The sequence below is a fragment of the Tigriopus californicus genome, chromosome 8 (assembly GCF_007210705.1).
Source record: "Tigriopus californicus strain San Diego chromosome 8, Tcal_SD_v2.1, whole genome shotgun sequence".
NCBI lineage: Eukaryota > Metazoa > Arthropoda > Copepoda > Harpacticoida > Harpacticidae > Tigriopus > Tigriopus californicus.
This window is the reverse complement of record NC_081447.1, coordinates 12615615-12633349: the sequence shown is the minus strand read 5'-3', so window position 1 is coordinate 12633349 and position 17735 is coordinate 12615615. Positions and strand designations below refer to the sequence as shown.

General features: G+C 40.2%; 1 protein-coding gene across 2 annotated transcripts; it reads left to right on the top strand.

Annotated features, from left to right (window-relative positions):
- Positions 1 to 2343: 2343 nt before the first annotated feature.
- Positions 2344 to 16160, top strand: LOC131884637 (tRNA selenocysteine 1-associated protein 1-like). Of its 2 annotated transcripts, XM_059232475.1 has the most exons (8): positions 2344 to 2479; positions 2627 to 2749; positions 7217 to 7379; positions 7485 to 7606; positions 12921 to 13061; positions 13327 to 13438; positions 15643 to 15730; positions 15962 to 16160. In XM_059232475.1, exons 1-8 carry the CDS (start codon positions 2414 to 2416, stop codon positions 16083 to 16085), a joined length of 939 nt encoding a protein of 312 aa, XP_059088458.1. In that variant the 5' UTR covers positions 2344 to 2413; the 3' UTR covers positions 16086 to 16160. The 2 variants fall into 2 exon arrangements, with proteins under 2 accessions (XP_059088458.1, XP_059088457.1); XM_059232474.1 differs by lacking the exons at positions 7217 to 7379; positions 7485 to 7606; positions 12921 to 13061; ... (1 more) ...; positions 15643 to 15730; positions 15962 to 16160 and adding exons at positions 3152 to 3305; positions 4054 to 4178; positions 4799 to 5157; positions 5401 to 5516; positions 6576 to 7081 and having other exon boundaries at positions 2345 to 2479.
- Positions 16161 to 17735: the final 1575 nt, after the last annotated feature.

Genomic DNA, 17735 nt, shown 5'->3' with positions numbered 1-17735 from the left:
GATCACTCATTGACTGCACTACAAATTTGCAACAGTTTCAAATAAAGAGCTAATTTGCAGGATTTTTATTTTGCACTTTTTGAACGCATTACTGAGTTGCTCCATTGAAAAGGTCACATCTTAGAATAATGGCGTTCTTTTGGTGAACTCAAAATGTTGGAACTTTTTTTGTCAGATTATCTAGTCACATACCACCTGTGGACAGGATTTACCATTTGATGAAATGTAATTCAAGACTACTGAATTCCAGAGCAATGGTTGTAGAGTATTTAACTTTTTTCATTAAGTAATTTAAGTTGCATTGGACGTAACCTCCTTGACGTCCCAAGTCAAAATGATTAAACATCGTGTGACGTCCTAAGAAGAAAAGCAGGACAATCTCAGCCTATGATTGACATCTAAGCAACCATAATTTGGCAACTAGGGCTATTTGAAGTCTGGCTTACAAATAGCCTAAAATGGAAGCCAATTTTTTGTTCAAATGGAATGATTGACCCCTTAAAGTTGCAGCCGTCTGATGATTTCAGTACAAATTTTGGGACGTCACTGGGGTAATTTTCCCTTGCCTGCTTCAATGTTCCAATTGTTGTTGGACTTTTCAGTGGTCAATAAACAAAATGGCAATTGTAAAAATTCACAATAATTGAGTTTGATGATAGGTAGTTGAAAGGTTTCAAATACCAACCATATTTTTTTGGTAGCTTTTCACATTCTTTATGTTTTGCAATCCTGAAATGAGTTTCATATTTACCTTTTAAAGATCATTGCTAAAACTTCATATTTTGCAACCAGCCTGTACCAAAGGGCACAATTTTTTTTTGTATTCTGCTGAATATTAAGATGGTAAAATCGGTAAAATGGCTATGACAATTGTAGTTGTAGACTCTTTTTAGTAGTAGCCATCAGGCGATGTCTGCACAAATTTTGGGAGGTCATTGGAGTGCTTTTCAAAACAGTAAAGGTAACAATTAGACCAAGATACAAAGCACATTTTTTGACTAAAAGTATTTTTTATGCATTGTGATAGCAGATTCAGATTCAATCACAATTGGAATCCTATTTGCATCATATTCTGGGCAAGAGGGAAAAGTTGTCCAGGCCAGCAGGTAAATTTCAAAGCAATGACCTCAGACGTCTTATGTACTACAAGCTTAATGACTGCCAAATCATTAAAAATTCCAAATTGCCACAAGAACAAATTTCACAGGATATCATCCCTTCTTCATTTTAAAGATCACTTATCAAGCGAAACTGAGATACTACGACTAAATATAATGAAGATTTCACCTAACATAATTGGGCTGAAGAATTGACCAAAAGCAAAATTGTTCACCCTTGGAAAATGATAAACTTTCGAAGCTGCCGATCCCGCATAGAGCTGATTAGAGGGCTATAGTACTGAGTGTATCAAATCAGAAATAAGCAATAAGGGACTGATGCACATTTTAAGTTTCTTTGTTAAAACCTTGCTTTTTTCGTTCCATTGGGGTCGGCCGGAGCTTTCCTACTTTCCCAACTCTTTGAGAACCTTAGTTTTGATAGTTAATGTGATCCCATCACTACCAATTATCAATTGATGGTATAAGATACCAAAATATTACTATAATACTTTTATTCTATTTCTTCACGGAGAGACAATTTATTTACAGGGCTTCCACAGATCATTTCATTTCCATATGGTTCTATCCTAACGATGACAGAACTGATAGACAACGCTTAGGTCACATGTCGAAACCTCATAAATCAGCGCTTTGTAACTGAAAACTGTGTAAAAGCTTGACTCATCAATTCCGTATCTTCGACTAGTGTTGTTTCGTGGTAAAAATGGCAGCACTGAGTTCAAGCCTCGGATGTCAGCTGACAAGGCAATGCAATCCCTGCCATCCACATTCTCCCTAACGAAATCCAGCTTCGTTTAGTCCCAAGACTAAAGCTTTCATTTTACATGGGGGAGGGGGTCAAATGGGCGTGTTCTTGGGGATTAGTGCGAAATTGGCTTGTGCATAGTGTTCATTGAAAAGTGTTTTGATAACTTCATAGGTTCCTTGTCTGTCGGTTCATGGCGGTACTCACACTCAACCAATATCCGATTTTTATGGAATCTTTGAAAAGAAGTTCCAACTATCCTTTTTCAGTCATTCTCAAACTGTTAGGTCCTCCCATGGCAATGAGAGTCTCAAAGTTGGACTAACCCCAATGAAAAAATATCATCCACAAAAAACTCTTCTAGAACTAAAATTAACTTGAATGCTCACATAGATCGGAAGAGCACGCTCTTCCGATCTGAGTCTCAAAGTTGGACTAACCCCAATGAAAAAATATCATCCACAAAAAACTCTTCTAGAACTAAAATTAACTTCAATGCTCACATTGCTTGATGGGTTGCTTGCTTCTTTTCTAGTTGGAACCATACATGGATGAAGACTTCATTCGCGGAGCCTTTGCGGCCATGGGCGAGACGAACGTTCTTACTATCAAGGTATGAATACAAAGGGCTCGTTATTCGTTTCATGAAATGAACATCTGCTCTTCTGTTAGGTGTCCGTCAAGAAAGACATGTATAGGCCACATATGAATGTTTTCATGTTTTTGGAACAAGAATCTTGTACAACGGTTGTATTTTCAGATTATCAAGAACAAGTTCACGGGAGAACCCGCGTCGTATGGGTTCGTGAATTTTGATTCGGATCCCTCGGCCTTGATGGCCATGCACAAGCTCAATGGAAAGATCATGCCCAACAGTCAACCGGTAAGCACTCCCCAACCTAATTCTTTCCTTACCTTATGTTTCTCTTAAATTTGAACTTACGACTAAACTCACAATATTATTGGGGTAGGGCTTAAAGACAAACCAGATTTCCCAAGTGAGGCAGATTCACTCTCTCGCACTCACTTCACTCAAGTCTCACTCAGTCTGACTCTCTCGATCTCACATTCGCTCAGAGAAAGAGAGAGCAAAATAAGTAGTGCACAAAGTGTGTGTAAGGTGGCTTATTAACGCCTTATATGCGAACAGTACAAAGGCAAACGAACGAGTGCGTACTCGCCTTGACCCCTTGAAGTGGACCAGGTAATGATGGATAGGTCCATTTGTACGGAGATGGTGGTTTGCAGATGAGTGCTATAACCATGCTATCCTCACACTTTGTAGCCGATCCGATTCAAATTGAATCACAACTCCACCCGTTTGATGCCCGGAGAAAAGGACCATTCGATTTGGGTGGGCGATCTCAGTCCGGACGTGGACGATTTACAACTCTACAAGTTCTTCTCCGCCCGATTTCAAACCGTCAAATCTGCCAAAGGTGAGTTTATGGCGTTCACCCGTGATCGCTCATTGTGTTCGTTTATTATATACCTACTAGTATTCCATTACTACTCCATCCATACAAACTCTGTCGCTCTGTCGCTCAGTCGCTCAAAATATGATAAGGCAGTTCTTGACAAAACTCAAAAACACACTTGAGAGAATTCGTGGGGGCCTCATGGTGATTGTTGTCGACCAATGTCCCCCTCGAACTGGAAGGTTTGTATTGGATTCCATTAGATTTCCCTTATGAACTATGATGGGCGTCCGTCATTGATCAGATCAATAACCACCCTATTCTCATCACAAACCTAGATTTAGAGCTACTACTACTACTACTACTACTACTACTACTACTACTACTACTACTACTTCTTCTTCTTCTGCTACTACTACTACTGCTAAAACTTGTTCTTCGGCAATGTGAACGTCCTCCTGGCGGCCTTGATCTGGCGAAGAAGGGATAACCCTTGAAAGCGGCCTTCATCCACGGTAGTAATCATGAAACACAGAGTTAAAGTTTAGTGGGTGGGTGGGTGGGCGGATGGAGAAGAGCCCTCCTCCCCCTCTTCCTATATTACAACCAAGCTTAATACCCCGTTCGATTCCAGCCTCGGTTGTGGGCGGCGATTTGCCCAAGTTTAGGAAACATGCTGACTTTGAAGATGGGAAAGTAATTATCTGAAGACAATTACTCTCCTTTTCCGCACGATCTTAGCTTGTGTAACACCTATCGATTTTTTCAGTGGTCTTGGATGGATCTGGCTTCAGTAAAGGCTATGGTTTCATACGATTCGGCAATGAGCAAGAGCAAAACACGGCTTTGATGTCCATGATGGGAGTGTCCGGACTTGGAGCGAAGCCAATCAAGGTAAGATGTAAAAAAATCGATTCATGAACGAACCCAGCCCAGGAAACGACGCACTATTGTCATCCCAAAGTCTTCCTTTAGTCTTGAAGGATTGCGTAATTCAAGAGAGATATTAAATATGAGAGCGGATTGTGTACGGTATTTGCCCATCGAATCGGCCAAATTTACCTTCCTGTCAAAAGAGGTCTGTGCGTGACGTAGAATAGCTATGCCTGAGACTATTCTTAAATCCTCTTAACTCTCCGTTTGTTAGAATGTAAAACGCAAAAAGTGGTAATGTTTTTCTTTGATCCTTTTTGAGATGAGGAAATTGGCTCACTTCAAGTGATGATGGAAAGATCATGCATTTGAGGGACACCTATGTTAATGTGTCAATATCAATGAATGCATAGTGCAAGTTCAGAAGCAGAAGAAGAAGAAGAAGGAGAAGAAGAAGAAGAAAAAGCCCACCGCAAACACAAGGGGGAAATGCAAATTAAATTGCGTCGATGGCAGGCGTAGCCCTGAATTAATGAGTCTCGTAACAGGGCATCTAGGCTCACATTGCATTTTGTGCCCTTCTATATGGAACATAGTTCATTGTGCTCAAACTTGAATCAATCAATGTCTTCTCGATCCAGGTCAGTTTAGCCGTGCCAAAATGGAAGATGGATCAACAGAACGCCGAGAGAGGAGAAGGCGGTCCACCGGGCGGAGGTTACGGGGGGCGTTCTGGTGGAGGCGGAGGACAGTACAATCAACATCACCATCAAAATGCTCCTTCGAGCGGAGGCTCCATCACGGATCACTTACCCGCCTCGGCTTTGGCCATGGTGGTGTCCAATGCCTCTGGAAATCCAAATGCTGGAGCCGCCATGGTGGCGGAAGCGCAAAGCAAAGAGTACGCCCAAATGTGGCAGCAGTACTATAAACAACAATGGGAACAGTATGCGGCGTGGAACGAGTATTCGAGTCAGTATGCGGCCAGCGGTTATTATGGGTATGTAATAGAGAGAGACAGAGACAGAGCCTATTTTCGGGTCTCTAATCATAACTCTTGGCAATTCGGGGAACAATCTCGGATTAGTATTAAAGACGTAGCTATTGGTAATCGCTGATTGTACGAATTTTCCTTCGTATTCTTTATACTTTAGCAAAACGATTTAAACATATGTATGATAAACAAAAACATCCACTTGTTTTCCGACTTTATACATTATATTTTCAACCAATTCTGTTCTAGGGATTACTCAGCTAATGGTCAAGAACAGAGTGGTGAAGGAAACATGAACCATGGAACCATGCAGGCGTTCCAAAGCAGTTACTCCATATTTGAAGGAGACGATGAGGATCTCGTGGGTAAGTGATCTGCCATTCATGACTAATTACCCGAGTTTAAGATTACATGAAGGAAACCCAATGGCTAGCAACATTGAAACATTGAACCTCAACTTTTTATAAGTACTAGCAAATTTCCGAGTGAAAAGTCAAGCCTGGTTTACCCAACCCAACTTTGATGTATCCTTTCGACCGCAATGAAGTCTGAACTAGACAGGATTTATCCCCTCTGGACGACGTTGAAATAATCAACTTTGAAGTTATGGAAAGTATGTATAGTAGGCATATATTTGTAGCGTTGTAATACAAAATGAGAAGAGCCCTCTTGCTATGATTGGACTAGATGCGCTCTCCAAATTAAATGAAAGACCAAATATTGTGCGGCATGATAGAAATAACGTTGGTTGCTTTCCATATTTGTCTCTGTCTTCACAAAGAGACAAAATATTTTCTTAATTTTAGACCATTATCAAGAGAAATTAACAATTAATGTCCATAATGTGGAAAAATGATTCCAAGAAGGTGTCCTTCTATATGCCCTCGTCAAAAAGCGAAGAGTTTAGGGAAGACACATTGTGAAAGTAGGTAATGTTTCACTAAGAACAAAACACCACTTATCAAAGGTCCTAATGTTCCAACATTGTTTAGAACTAAAAGAAGTTTTTGCCTCTCAATTATGGCCCGTGTATTCCATCGGTTATTTTATTTTGAAATAACTATTCCATTACTATTGAATACTCAATAGTACAATACAATATTCAATACAAACGTAAACCGAATCAAATTGAGCCGTGAGAGTTGAGTGATGTCATTTTCTATCATTCTACAAGTCTAAATCTTATGAGGTACTATCCAATGTCGTGTCTAAATTAGTTGTCCAATGTCCAAAGGGACGCAAGCCTCAATTTTTCTCTTCATTGAAGACTGCGTAAGATTCTGGTAGAACGTGTCGTCTCATAATTAATGCATTGATCAATCAAATTCTCTAGCTGAGGATGTTCTTTGTATGTTCACGTACTATGTGTTTTCTAAATCTGTCTCTCACTTGACACTGAGCTTCTTCCGAACCTCTACTTTCAGAGCACAGTGAGGTTTTTGACACGGAACTGATTAATTCCGACTTTTTGTCTCGGTCTGAAGAGCTGTGGAGTTCGGCGGAGAATTCACGATGGGTCCATTGTGACGATGAGAACGAGGAGTGTGATCAAATCTCGACCTCCACCAAGGAGCAATCCGAAGAGAGCCAAGAACAAGCATCTGCCAAAAGGACTTGATTATTTTTCGATCGAGTCACCGATGAACATACGCCGTAGATTTCATCAAAATGTTAATTTGTCACAATCAACAACCAACCCAACCAACCCTCCTCGCTCCTCGCTCCCACTGCTACTCCTCCCCTCATGGTCTTGGTCTCGATCTTTCTTTCCCGTGAGAAAATAGCGTTTTCTTTGTGATAAGGCCTCAAGCAAACACAATTCCTCTCCCTCAAAACACCTTTTTATGGACTCATGGGCTCAATATTGGGCCAGCTTCATTTTGGACACTCTCTCTCTTGAAATAAAATTGAGTCGGATCGCACTAAATAAGCATGTGTGGCTTCTTTTATGTCCTCGCTGTTGGGAAATCTGGTTTTCGGTCTAGCATGCTCTGAAGAGATTAATAATTGATGATCAGGATATTGCATGCCTTTTCTATTGATATTCTCCCATTCTCGTTGACAGCCCATTTGCTTCCAATTAAATCACGCCAGTGCCAAACAGAGCGGATATCGTTACGCAGAACGAGAGTATTCCATTTGGATCTCAAACCTTAGTAAGGATGTGAACGAGCGAGATCTTCAAAAGACCTTTGGAACACGCTACGAATCCGTTAAGGCCGTCAAAGGTACGAAATAGTGGCAAGCCTTCAATACATAAATAAGCAGATCGATGGTTGAATATTTGTGTACATGTCCCACCAAAATCAAAATGGACTGGCTTGTATTTTCAGTGATAGATGAAGATGGGAGTTCCCGGAAGTTTGGCTTTGTCCGGTTTGGGGATCACAACGACCAAAGAGAAGCACTCATTCACATGAATGGCTTTCAAGGCTTGGGTAGCAAACCAATCAAGGTGAGAGACACGAGAGGTTATTTTAGTCAAATTTCAGGAATCCAATTAGCATCCATCATAGAAAATTTCAGGTAAAAGTGGCGGCCCGCGATCATCAATGTTTTATTCAACTTTGATAGTTTCTTTAAAGAACACGGGAAATCTTCGCATTCTTGAACAATGGGTTTAGATATTTTAGAGCTTATTTTTCTTTCCCAGAGATTGAATTCATGGAGGTTTGTCAAAACTGCGCACTTGTTAACTAGTGATCTGTTTCCAACCGAAATAATGGCTGTTTAGCTTGAAGGACGCCCGCAGCTAGGAAGTCCCAAATTGAATGTGAAAGCAGATGGCCAAAAATCAAAAGTGCAACGTAATGCATCCCTGGTTTCGAGTCCTGGAAACGCGCTTTTTTTCGCATTAATTCTGTGCCTTTTTTGCTTGTGATGAAAACCTGAAATGGGGCTCTGTGAATTTGCAAGCTGACTTTCTAGTTCGAAAAACACCAATCATAAAAACGTTGATCGTAGACTATCAACGACGCTAACCATTTTGTAAGTTGTTAACGAACTTATTTTTTTTTTTATTTTTTTTTTTTTTTTTTTTTTTTTTTTTTTTTTATGAAACTACTCTCAGTGGAAGTTGATGAAAACAATTGAATGAGAATCTACTTCTGTCACCCTGTTTGATCCCTGTTTAGTCTGCCTAAAAATGTTCGTTGATTCGTTGTTAAGCTAATTACTTAACCAAAATCACATTGTTCTTAGTTTAAGGCAAAATGACCATGTTTTAGTTTTCTTGCGCATCCACTTCTTGTTGATGTAATGTGAGGGTGAAAACCTGTTTCCTCATTCAGGTTGACCATTCACCCACAGAGATTGAAACTTACTTCAGTATGTAATCAAAATTACGATGTATTCTGTGGGATACTTATCAATCAAATGCATTGGAAGCTAGAACCTATATCCGATGGGAAAAAGATTGTGTAAGTAGGTTCTAACAAACCGCCCTCTTAGAGAGATTTAGTCCCACTCATTGCTTAACGATTTGTACTTAGATTTGGGAAGAAAAGAAGGCATGCGTAATATCTGACTCAATCAAAAAAGGAATGAATCAGGGCACAACCTCAGACTGATCCCAATTCCGGTGTTCCGTCGATTTGGTCTTCCCTTCCTTACCATTCTTTTGATTTCTGGGCGTTCAAGATAAGAGGCTAATAGGTATTATAGCTATGCATAGGACCCGATAGGGTCTCCCAATTCAGTCCGAACTGAATTTTCGTAATCTAAATCGAATCCAAAAAATCAATTCGATGCGATGGACAACTCTAATATGTACGTATGTATATTTTGGGCTCAATACACTCGAGTTAAGGAAACCATACTTCGAATATTTTTTTTTGATGATTATTTTTGGACAAGAATGTTAGCGGTTGTTTCAAGTAATCGGGTTGAAGATAATAGTATTGGGAACATTAAAATTCAATTCGAGCTAATTGATAGGCTGCTACAACAAAATTCAATTCATAACTGATAATTCGAGGTAAAAACGAAAGTTAAACTAAACATAGTTACAATTAGATATTGGGCCACTGTTAGAAATCAGGGACACAAGACAAATCTCTTTGCTGTACCAGACCATAAATAACTTTAAGAGGAGGATTGGACCTGACAATTGGCCAAGCTAGGCTGCTTTATGAACTCGTAATAATATATGAGCCCCTGAAAACCCACCAGTGACAATACCTGATCAAGACAACAGGGATCCACTCAGTCAATCGATTGGCCGCTCAATGTACCCTCGCGAAGACTCGAAACGCAATTTTGGGTGATGATAATCCTGGAATTTCTGACCGCCTTTGCTTTGTGCAGCACCCGTGGGAAACCCGTTCTGCAGGCAAATTAGACCTCGTTCTCCCTGGTTCAAGCAAGAATCTGAAGAGGTGCTTCATTCCCCAAAGTGTTCGGACCCTGAACAGTATTGACTCATTGTTTTGGAAAGTGCTAGTGTTTAGTGTACTTTAAATAATCTAGTGTACTAATTGGAGATACTTTGCAGCATATGTTTTTATTCAAAATTTGTTCCTTTTGTCTTTATGACAAAGGAAAACTAAAAGTCTCGGCATTCAAACTAGAAAATGATCGGAATTTATAGCTACTGTGGGATCCTAATTTAAGTGATGTAGTCGAGACCCAAGTTGGATTCTTTAATGATCAGCTTAAAGCCTTCTCCTTTCACCAATAAGTAAGATGACCGACAAGGTGGTTGAAACGCCTCGTTGAGTGTTGTCGGAAATATTCAGGCAGACCTTGGTAGGTTTTAGGCATGCAAGGGTTGCACCTGAGTAAACTTAACTCACTTAACAAAGCAATAACATCAAAAGTTCTCCGTATGTTTTTGTGAGGTAGAAAACTACCAAGATGGCTTTAAGTATTTCTCTCGAAACTTTGTTTATGCGTTTCGACCACCGTGATGACAAACACGAGATGAGATGAGACGAGAAGAGAGGTCCGTACCCAAGAATCTAGCTCCAATTTACCGCCAACTGGTGTCCATTTTTCATACTTACAACCATGTCCCTAGATTGCCAAAGAGCGGAGAAGTAATGTACTGGCATATCTTTATCAAGAACAGCGCTGTAGAGATTAGAACACTGAGACACTAAAACCACTCAAGGTCAGACGATCTTGAATGACGTGACCTCCGCTTTCTTGGGTACGATCTTTCATTCGCTCTGAACCCACGATGGGATTTGGACATCTGCGGTGTATATTGGTCGCTATGTAACACCAAACCCTTAATAAATTAGATGGTGCTACTAGCACTTGCAGAAGAATCAATCACAATCTTGCAATGAACCTGCAATTTGTAATTTCAGAGTCGATTGCCAGTAGCCCTGTTATGTTTATCCATGTCATTTTTGCATAGTTAAGCTAACAAGCGGCTAAAAAGAATATTTTTGGTTTGGCCCATTTTTCCATTTTATTTTGAGACTACCCAGGCAGGATAATGATGAGACTTTTAAACTCCATTAGATCATGGTCAGGCTGCAGTCAACTCGAAACAAAGTGATCACCAGGGTTCAATTACTGCAGTATCAAGGTGGCGACAAATCAAAATTATGTATTTATGTTTATTATTATATTTTTTGCCATTGTTTGCCCTTTTTAGGGCGGCATCTATTAGTGAAATTTTTAGAGTACAATTCACCATTACCATTGACCAACCTACGGCTCTAAAACTCATCCCCGGAATGGGTCATTCCGTCATTTCAATCCACATGATCGACGTTCACTGATTGATGAGCGCCATCCAATCATGATCGATCTATCGTACACAAAGTCTACAAGAATTGGCTGCCAATGCCATGATCTTAAAGTGTAGTATTTTTTTACTCAGGAAACTTTACTTTCCAGGAGGAACTCCGAAAAGTTTTCCGACATACATACGTATACTCTTGAAGGAACACATTTTAAGCACCATCTCTATAGAGTTGTGTGGATGGAGTCACTTGGCTACCAAGCTTTCACCGTGCGAAACTAACAAAAAAACACCGGATGCTTCACCGGTTTTGGTACTTCTTTTGATACAAGACAAAAAAATTAGAATTTAGGAACTAAGTGTCGAATATTGTCAGTCAGCACCAGCATACCTGTAAACGAGCTTGGCGCGGCTCAACAAATTTAATTTGCCTAAATTCAGGAGGTCAAGAGGCTATTTTATTTGTAAATCAATTGAAAGTGGAGTACCTTCAGAGGCTTTGGTAGCCAGTTATGGCAAACGCTGACTTGTTTGACTTGTAATAGTTTAGGAGCCGCTTAATAAGGGTTTTTGCACAAGCTGTGATTCATTCAAAACAGTTGGCTTGCCGGAACTTCTTCAGACAGGCCCATTTTCTTGATAATGGCCATCATGGGGTTATCTTTGCTCCTTGAGGTAGACCTTTAAGGGAAGTTGTTGACCTTCCCCTGCACCACACCATAAATTGCAGGATCCAAGGTCTTGAGGTTTGGTGAGGAGAAAGGCCAGATGTCTTTGAACTTTGACTTAGTTTGAGCAAAACTGCACCTGTCTTTGATTTACGTCCAGAGCAAAAAGTCAAATTCTTTGTGAAACTCGTTTTTGGTGGTAATCTAAACCATAGACCACTGGAATCATGATTCCAGTGGTCTATGTCTAAACCCAAGAGAAGCGAAGATGCGAAGTTTTAATATATTTGAGTTTTAGACGGTTGATATTAAAGAAGTTACAGTATACTGACTGAAATTTTTGGTCACAATTGGTGTGTTACACATGAAATTTGAACTGAAACATTTCAAATGATCAGGATTGAATTTTCACCCATCAGGGCATGAGTTTTGAGTGATATATCTCGTTTTTTAAGTAGCATTTTTTTTGCAAGCAAGCAATGTTTGCCTTATATGTTTGACATCAAAGAGCATCTTTTTGAGAGGGTACTTGTGAGCAATCACTTTTTTAGAGCAGTCTAAGAGGCAGTGGGAACAAGGGAAGAATCTTCTCCCCAGGTGTTGTGGGTTCAAACCCTGGCGCGAATAGTAACCCTAATTATGGTGGCATTGTCAAGGCCCATATCAAATTGGTTTCCAATCTGTGAGTGTGCATTAAGGATCTAAATGATCCATTGGGAAGGGCCAGAGAAACATCACCTTTTTTAATATTTTTGTCAATTTTGGAGTTATGGAAGAGTAGCATCTCTGCTTTTTTGATGATGATAATGATGGACCATGTTAAACCACGCTAGTGTGTTGTACAGTACAAACTCAAAAAAACTTTTCCAGCCAAAGAGTACCTTTGTTTTTTTTTATTTACTAAATTAAATGTTTAACCCCTGTGATGATGTCATAATTTTCGTGACCTAGTTTCACATAATGTCTACTTTAGAGCAAAGCGAAACCAGAAATACACTTCCATCTTAACTCTTGATCAAGCTATGTGTCTTCAGTCTTTCTCCACTCGATACGATCATGCGAACTCCCATTTTGTACCAGATCCATAAACATGAATCTAAAACTACAAGATTGTTTTTGATGATTGTCTAAAGAAGCTAGATTTGGGTCTAGAAATTTGAACATGCGCTTTTGAGCCAAGACCAGAAAGATACATTTTCATATCAAGCTCAAAATACCCGACGACCTCTGCTGTACTTTATAGACGGTTGCACGTTGTTTTTGCCAAAGCATTATTAGCTTCATTCTTCTAAGTGATCCCGCGTCGTGCTGGAAAGCCAATATTGAAAACGGATCTAATTTAATGTTTGTAAAGACTATTTGTGTGAGGCAGCCTTGATTCAGTCATTGAGCCCTTCTTATTTCAGGTGAGCGTGGCCATTCCCAAGCCGGGATTGTCTGAGGCCACCTCGTTAATGGCAGACGCATATTCCAATCCGTCGTACACTCCGTACTATGAGCAGTATTGGTCGGATAAGGCAGCTTGGAGCAATTACGGGTCTTTCCAAGTATGTACATAGGAAGAGAGGAACTTTTGTAATTGGTTAACTTTTCCCCTTCGTTCCATCTTGGAATGGAAAGTGATTCACAGCGTCCTTAGGGCGTGAAATTTCTATCCAATCATTTCCCCCCACAAACCAGTGAATGGTCTTGACTGACGCCTCCGGAATCTTTTTGCCATTCAATTATTTCCCCCAAAGTCTCGCTCTCTCTCTTTTTTTCTAAAGCCTTTTGGATCTTCTCTTTTAAAACGTTTCAAACCCACTTTCATAGGGCCAAATATCGGCACCCCGACCGGTGTTACTAAGTTCTCAAGCTTTGACGGCTGCTCAAGATTTCCATTTCAACGATGAGGAGCAAGAGGGTGACGAAGAAAAGCTTATTGGTGAGTTTACGCCTCTATTTAGAGGACATTTTCGTGGCTTATCCGTTTGATTGTTTAACCACTTTGCCGTATGTTTCAACCAATCTGAGTTTGCGATTTCAGGCGACGCAGAATTTGATTGGTACAAAGAAAGGATCAAGGGATTAAACGGTGAAAGGGATAAGCCTCAAAAATATCTGCTACTGTAATTCTGTCAAGTCAAAATGGATTAAAATAGGTCCGATTTTTGTGCTGAAACGAATTGGATTTTACGATTGTTGATTTTGGCTGAATTTTCTTTCTTTGAACTGATTCAGTTAACACAAATCGAGCAATCGACTAATCAAACATAGGCTCGGATAGTCTCAAAGGTTTGCCAAGAAACGTATTATTATCATTTTGACCCCGACTTATCTCTGTTTAAAAGCCCCCCCCAACCCTCCCCCCCCCCAAGAAACTTTTGGGACAGTTCCATTTGCAAGTTTTCCAATCATTTTGCATTGGCAGAAATATGTGTATTTTCAAAACTCTATTACATACTGATCTGTACGGCATAAAAGTTTTCAGCTCGAAGTGAATTTTGCACACCAATTCCAATCCCCGAACAGGATTATCTGCGTTACCCAAAAATTGAAATTCTTTATCTATTCTGCCCATAACTGGAAATGACATCTCTGGTTGGAAACACGTGGCAAAAAGTTGCATTTTCATCAACATAAGTTGTTCCTTTTGTTGGGTCACATGCCCTTTTGAAACTTGGATTTCGTCAAGAATTACGTCACTTGGAAATCGGTGAGAACCTTGAAATTGTTTCGAAGGTTGTAGGTGATGTTTTTTTCTGATCGAGTGAATGAAATAGTTGTCCACTTGAGCAATTGCACAAACCAACTTGAACCTTGAACGAGTTATTCAATGAATTGCATTTGCTCTAGAGGTCTAAAACAAATAAATTGATGTTTGACCTTAGTTTACAACTTTTTTCAATGAAACGTAACAATTTAGTGATGGTTTAAATCAACATTGTAGTTAGGAATTGTATGATGCTTAATAGCAGAAATAGTTTAGGCCGGAATGGTGTTATGACCGTAGCCATACATTCATGTGATGGCAGGCAATTAAGTGTTTCAATACGCTTTGCAGCAGGATAACTTATTACATCATATGTTGAATCAATGAGGGAAATCATTTTCTCTACAGCCAATATCTGGCAGAAGATGTCAACCGGTGTGATTGGATAGAAAATGAGTCAATTGAGTTCCGCACCTTTTATTTATTAGACAGGCTCATTCGGTTACATAAAAGAAAATATCTTAGAAATCAATCCCGTCTTTGGAAAGCTAAGCTTGGTAATTATCTCTTTTTAAGGAATCTGGAGTAATATTATTGGGGAAAATGAATGCTTATATTAATGATATGGCCCTCTCAGGATCTGTGGAATTGGTAAAGAGAATTGGCCTAAAAAGTCCCACTTGTTTGTTTTGTGACCCAACAAGGGGCTATAAATATATTCATACACATAAAAGGCTATCAACAAGCGCTCAAAATGAAATATAGGTCCCCCAGATGTTTCCGGCCCTCAAACAAAGGCTTAGAATCATCGCCTAAGACTCTTAAAAATGGAAGGACATAACTCGCGAGTCTTTACCTCAAAATGGTAGCCACAATTCTCCATTTGTCTTTATGAAGGTTGACACGAACCGGAGGCCTGCCTATCTTTAACTTTAAATGAAAAAAAGAGTTTTGCATTGTATCATCCCCATTTATTATAAATGACGAAGTTGTTTACTTTGGTGAAAAATATGTGCTTTTTGAGCGTCGACATATCAAGGATTCAGTAAAAAAGCCAAAAAGCGGTACAAAAAACACAAAATTAAATACTTTCCCGTTAAAGGCCTTCACAAGGCACATGATTCTTCAGGAATTATGTGTTATATGCATAAAGCTCCAGTTGTTTGAAATGACTCCATTCATGATACATTTCAGAATCTTGGAAAGATCTCGAAATGACCCGAGTCTTACGAGCCATCACAAGGGCTCTTTACATCCCTAGTTATGTCTACGTTGCTACATTGCCATCGCCAAATGCGACTTAAGAGCCATGACTCATGAATTTGCGATCAACGCAGCTCTTAAACACACTTTACCGCGGCAAATATATAGATACTGTACATGGCAAAATGGAGCTTCCAGGAAGCCTTCACTCACCTCTCACGGTTTTTTTTCAGCTTACGATACCCCATTGAATGTGGATGCCATGAATACAGAGTTCGTGGCCAGAAGTCAGCAAGTCTGGGCTGATATCGAGAAAGAGAGGTGAGATTGGAGAAACGAGAAACCGATAGTGTTTTATTGCTAGTCGTTGGCCAAAGGAATACCAAAAGAGAGTCTTTATGCAGCGGTCTTTAGCCTTCCTTGGTGTATTCATGCATGCAGTAACTTCTGCTTTGAGGGCGCCAGAAAGCTGCATGAAAGCAGAGCCTGGTCTGGAAACCAAAATAGCTCTCTGGAATCGAATTACAAATCGAACTTTACAACTGATTGCAGGTGGTTATTCGACCTGGACCAAGAGGATGGATTTGTTCCGAATTTCAAGAAGAAATCTCCACCCACATGTACAAGTACAGACCTCAACCACGAGCTCCCAATATCAACGATCTCCGATGCGTAACAACCAGCGTGTTCCAACCCAGAACAGTCCGAAATAAAGCCCGGTGTTTACCCGAGGTGTTGACAATTACCGCTGTATTTTCATTAGCAGGACTCTTTACATAGTTGGGTTGTAAATAAAACCCTTCGATGTCATTTTAGAAGGAGAAAAGGTGATGTTTGTGAAACATCGGCGTCTCGCTTAATCACAGAGAGCATCGTTTGTCCCAAGCCATGAGCGGCGCAAGCCCCAAAAGATTGCCGTCAATTTGATTATTGTCATTTAGACCTTAGTTTGAAAGCAAGCCTCCAATGGTCCAAAGAGTCTACAAAGGGGCATATTAGCACTCCACTCGCCAAGTGCCAAAATAACTAAAGAGCTCAAAGAATCAACGATTCGTGGAACGGCTCTGACGAAATCTTGTTAAGAACCTCTGGCAACTGAGTGAGTGAGTAAGTGAGTGACTGTAGTGGTGCCAAGAGTGTGTTCCGTTGGGTTATTGTTATCAGTCCCAAGAGAACCTGGATCGAGCAAGGTCGAGAGATTTGGAACAAAACGAACCTCCGGAGAAGAGAAGATCAGTTCCGAGTCCATACAGAAAGCTGTACTTTGCGACTCGTGACGAGAGAGCTTGCGTCGAAAGATTGGGTGCTGCGGAAGGTTCTGAGGGCTCTTAAGTGCATATTGTATTGGATTACCATAATGATGATTCGAGTTCGAACTTTCCTCACCGTTAATCTCGGGAGGCAAAACAAAGCACAGTATCGATGTCGAAACCCCAGTTACTAAATGATCCCAATATCACGCACAATGGCGACAGGAAAGGGATCAGTTCTTCAAGGATTATCTGTTTCGAGTAGCGTGCTAGTACTGTAAAGGCAAAAATAGAACACATGTGAACGGTTTTCCTCGGCTTTTGATGAGATCAACAGGCAATCATTTACATCTAAAGAGCGCTTCCAATAATACGTAATGAACCTCATGGGAAGATTGGTAGGAATCAGATGAGGCGTATTTTTGCGTTGGCCAATTTTCTTTCCATTCAAGCTTTGATTTTGACGAGCCAAACCAGCGGGATTTCTTTGTGAGTTCAATCAAATTTTAGGCATTCGCAAAATAATGTTTGTGAGACCAAGCCTGATTTGTTCCGTGAACGCAATAGTCATTCGAGAATGAAGCAAATGCAATGGCTATTTTTGAATGCTTGATAAACCTTATTATCGCAAATGTTACACAAATTAAAGCCTAACGTTTGAAGAGTTCTCTCCAGATATAGCCCTTGTCCTCAAGATTCTTGGAAAACACAAGCTGGGATTTTGGCCAAGCAGGATTAGAGCTTTTTGGCTATTATGAACCAAAATCAGAGTTCAAAAGGAGTCGTGGGAGACCCTTTATTAGCACGAATGATTTTCTTCAAAGGTAAATATTTAACCCCAATCTCGTTGCCTGGCACCTTATTTCTAAAATGTGCGTGCGCTTGGTTGATGGGAGCCTTCAGCATCCAAAAGGGTCAAATATATCTTAATGCAATACCCATTGTGGCCACCCAAGCACAAACTCGTTGTGCAAGTCCCAATCATGCGCATGTTACGAACCATTACATTTCACGACGGTCACAGAAAATAGCCAAGCAAAAGAAAGTGTGACACACATTTTAAGCCAAAGTATGTA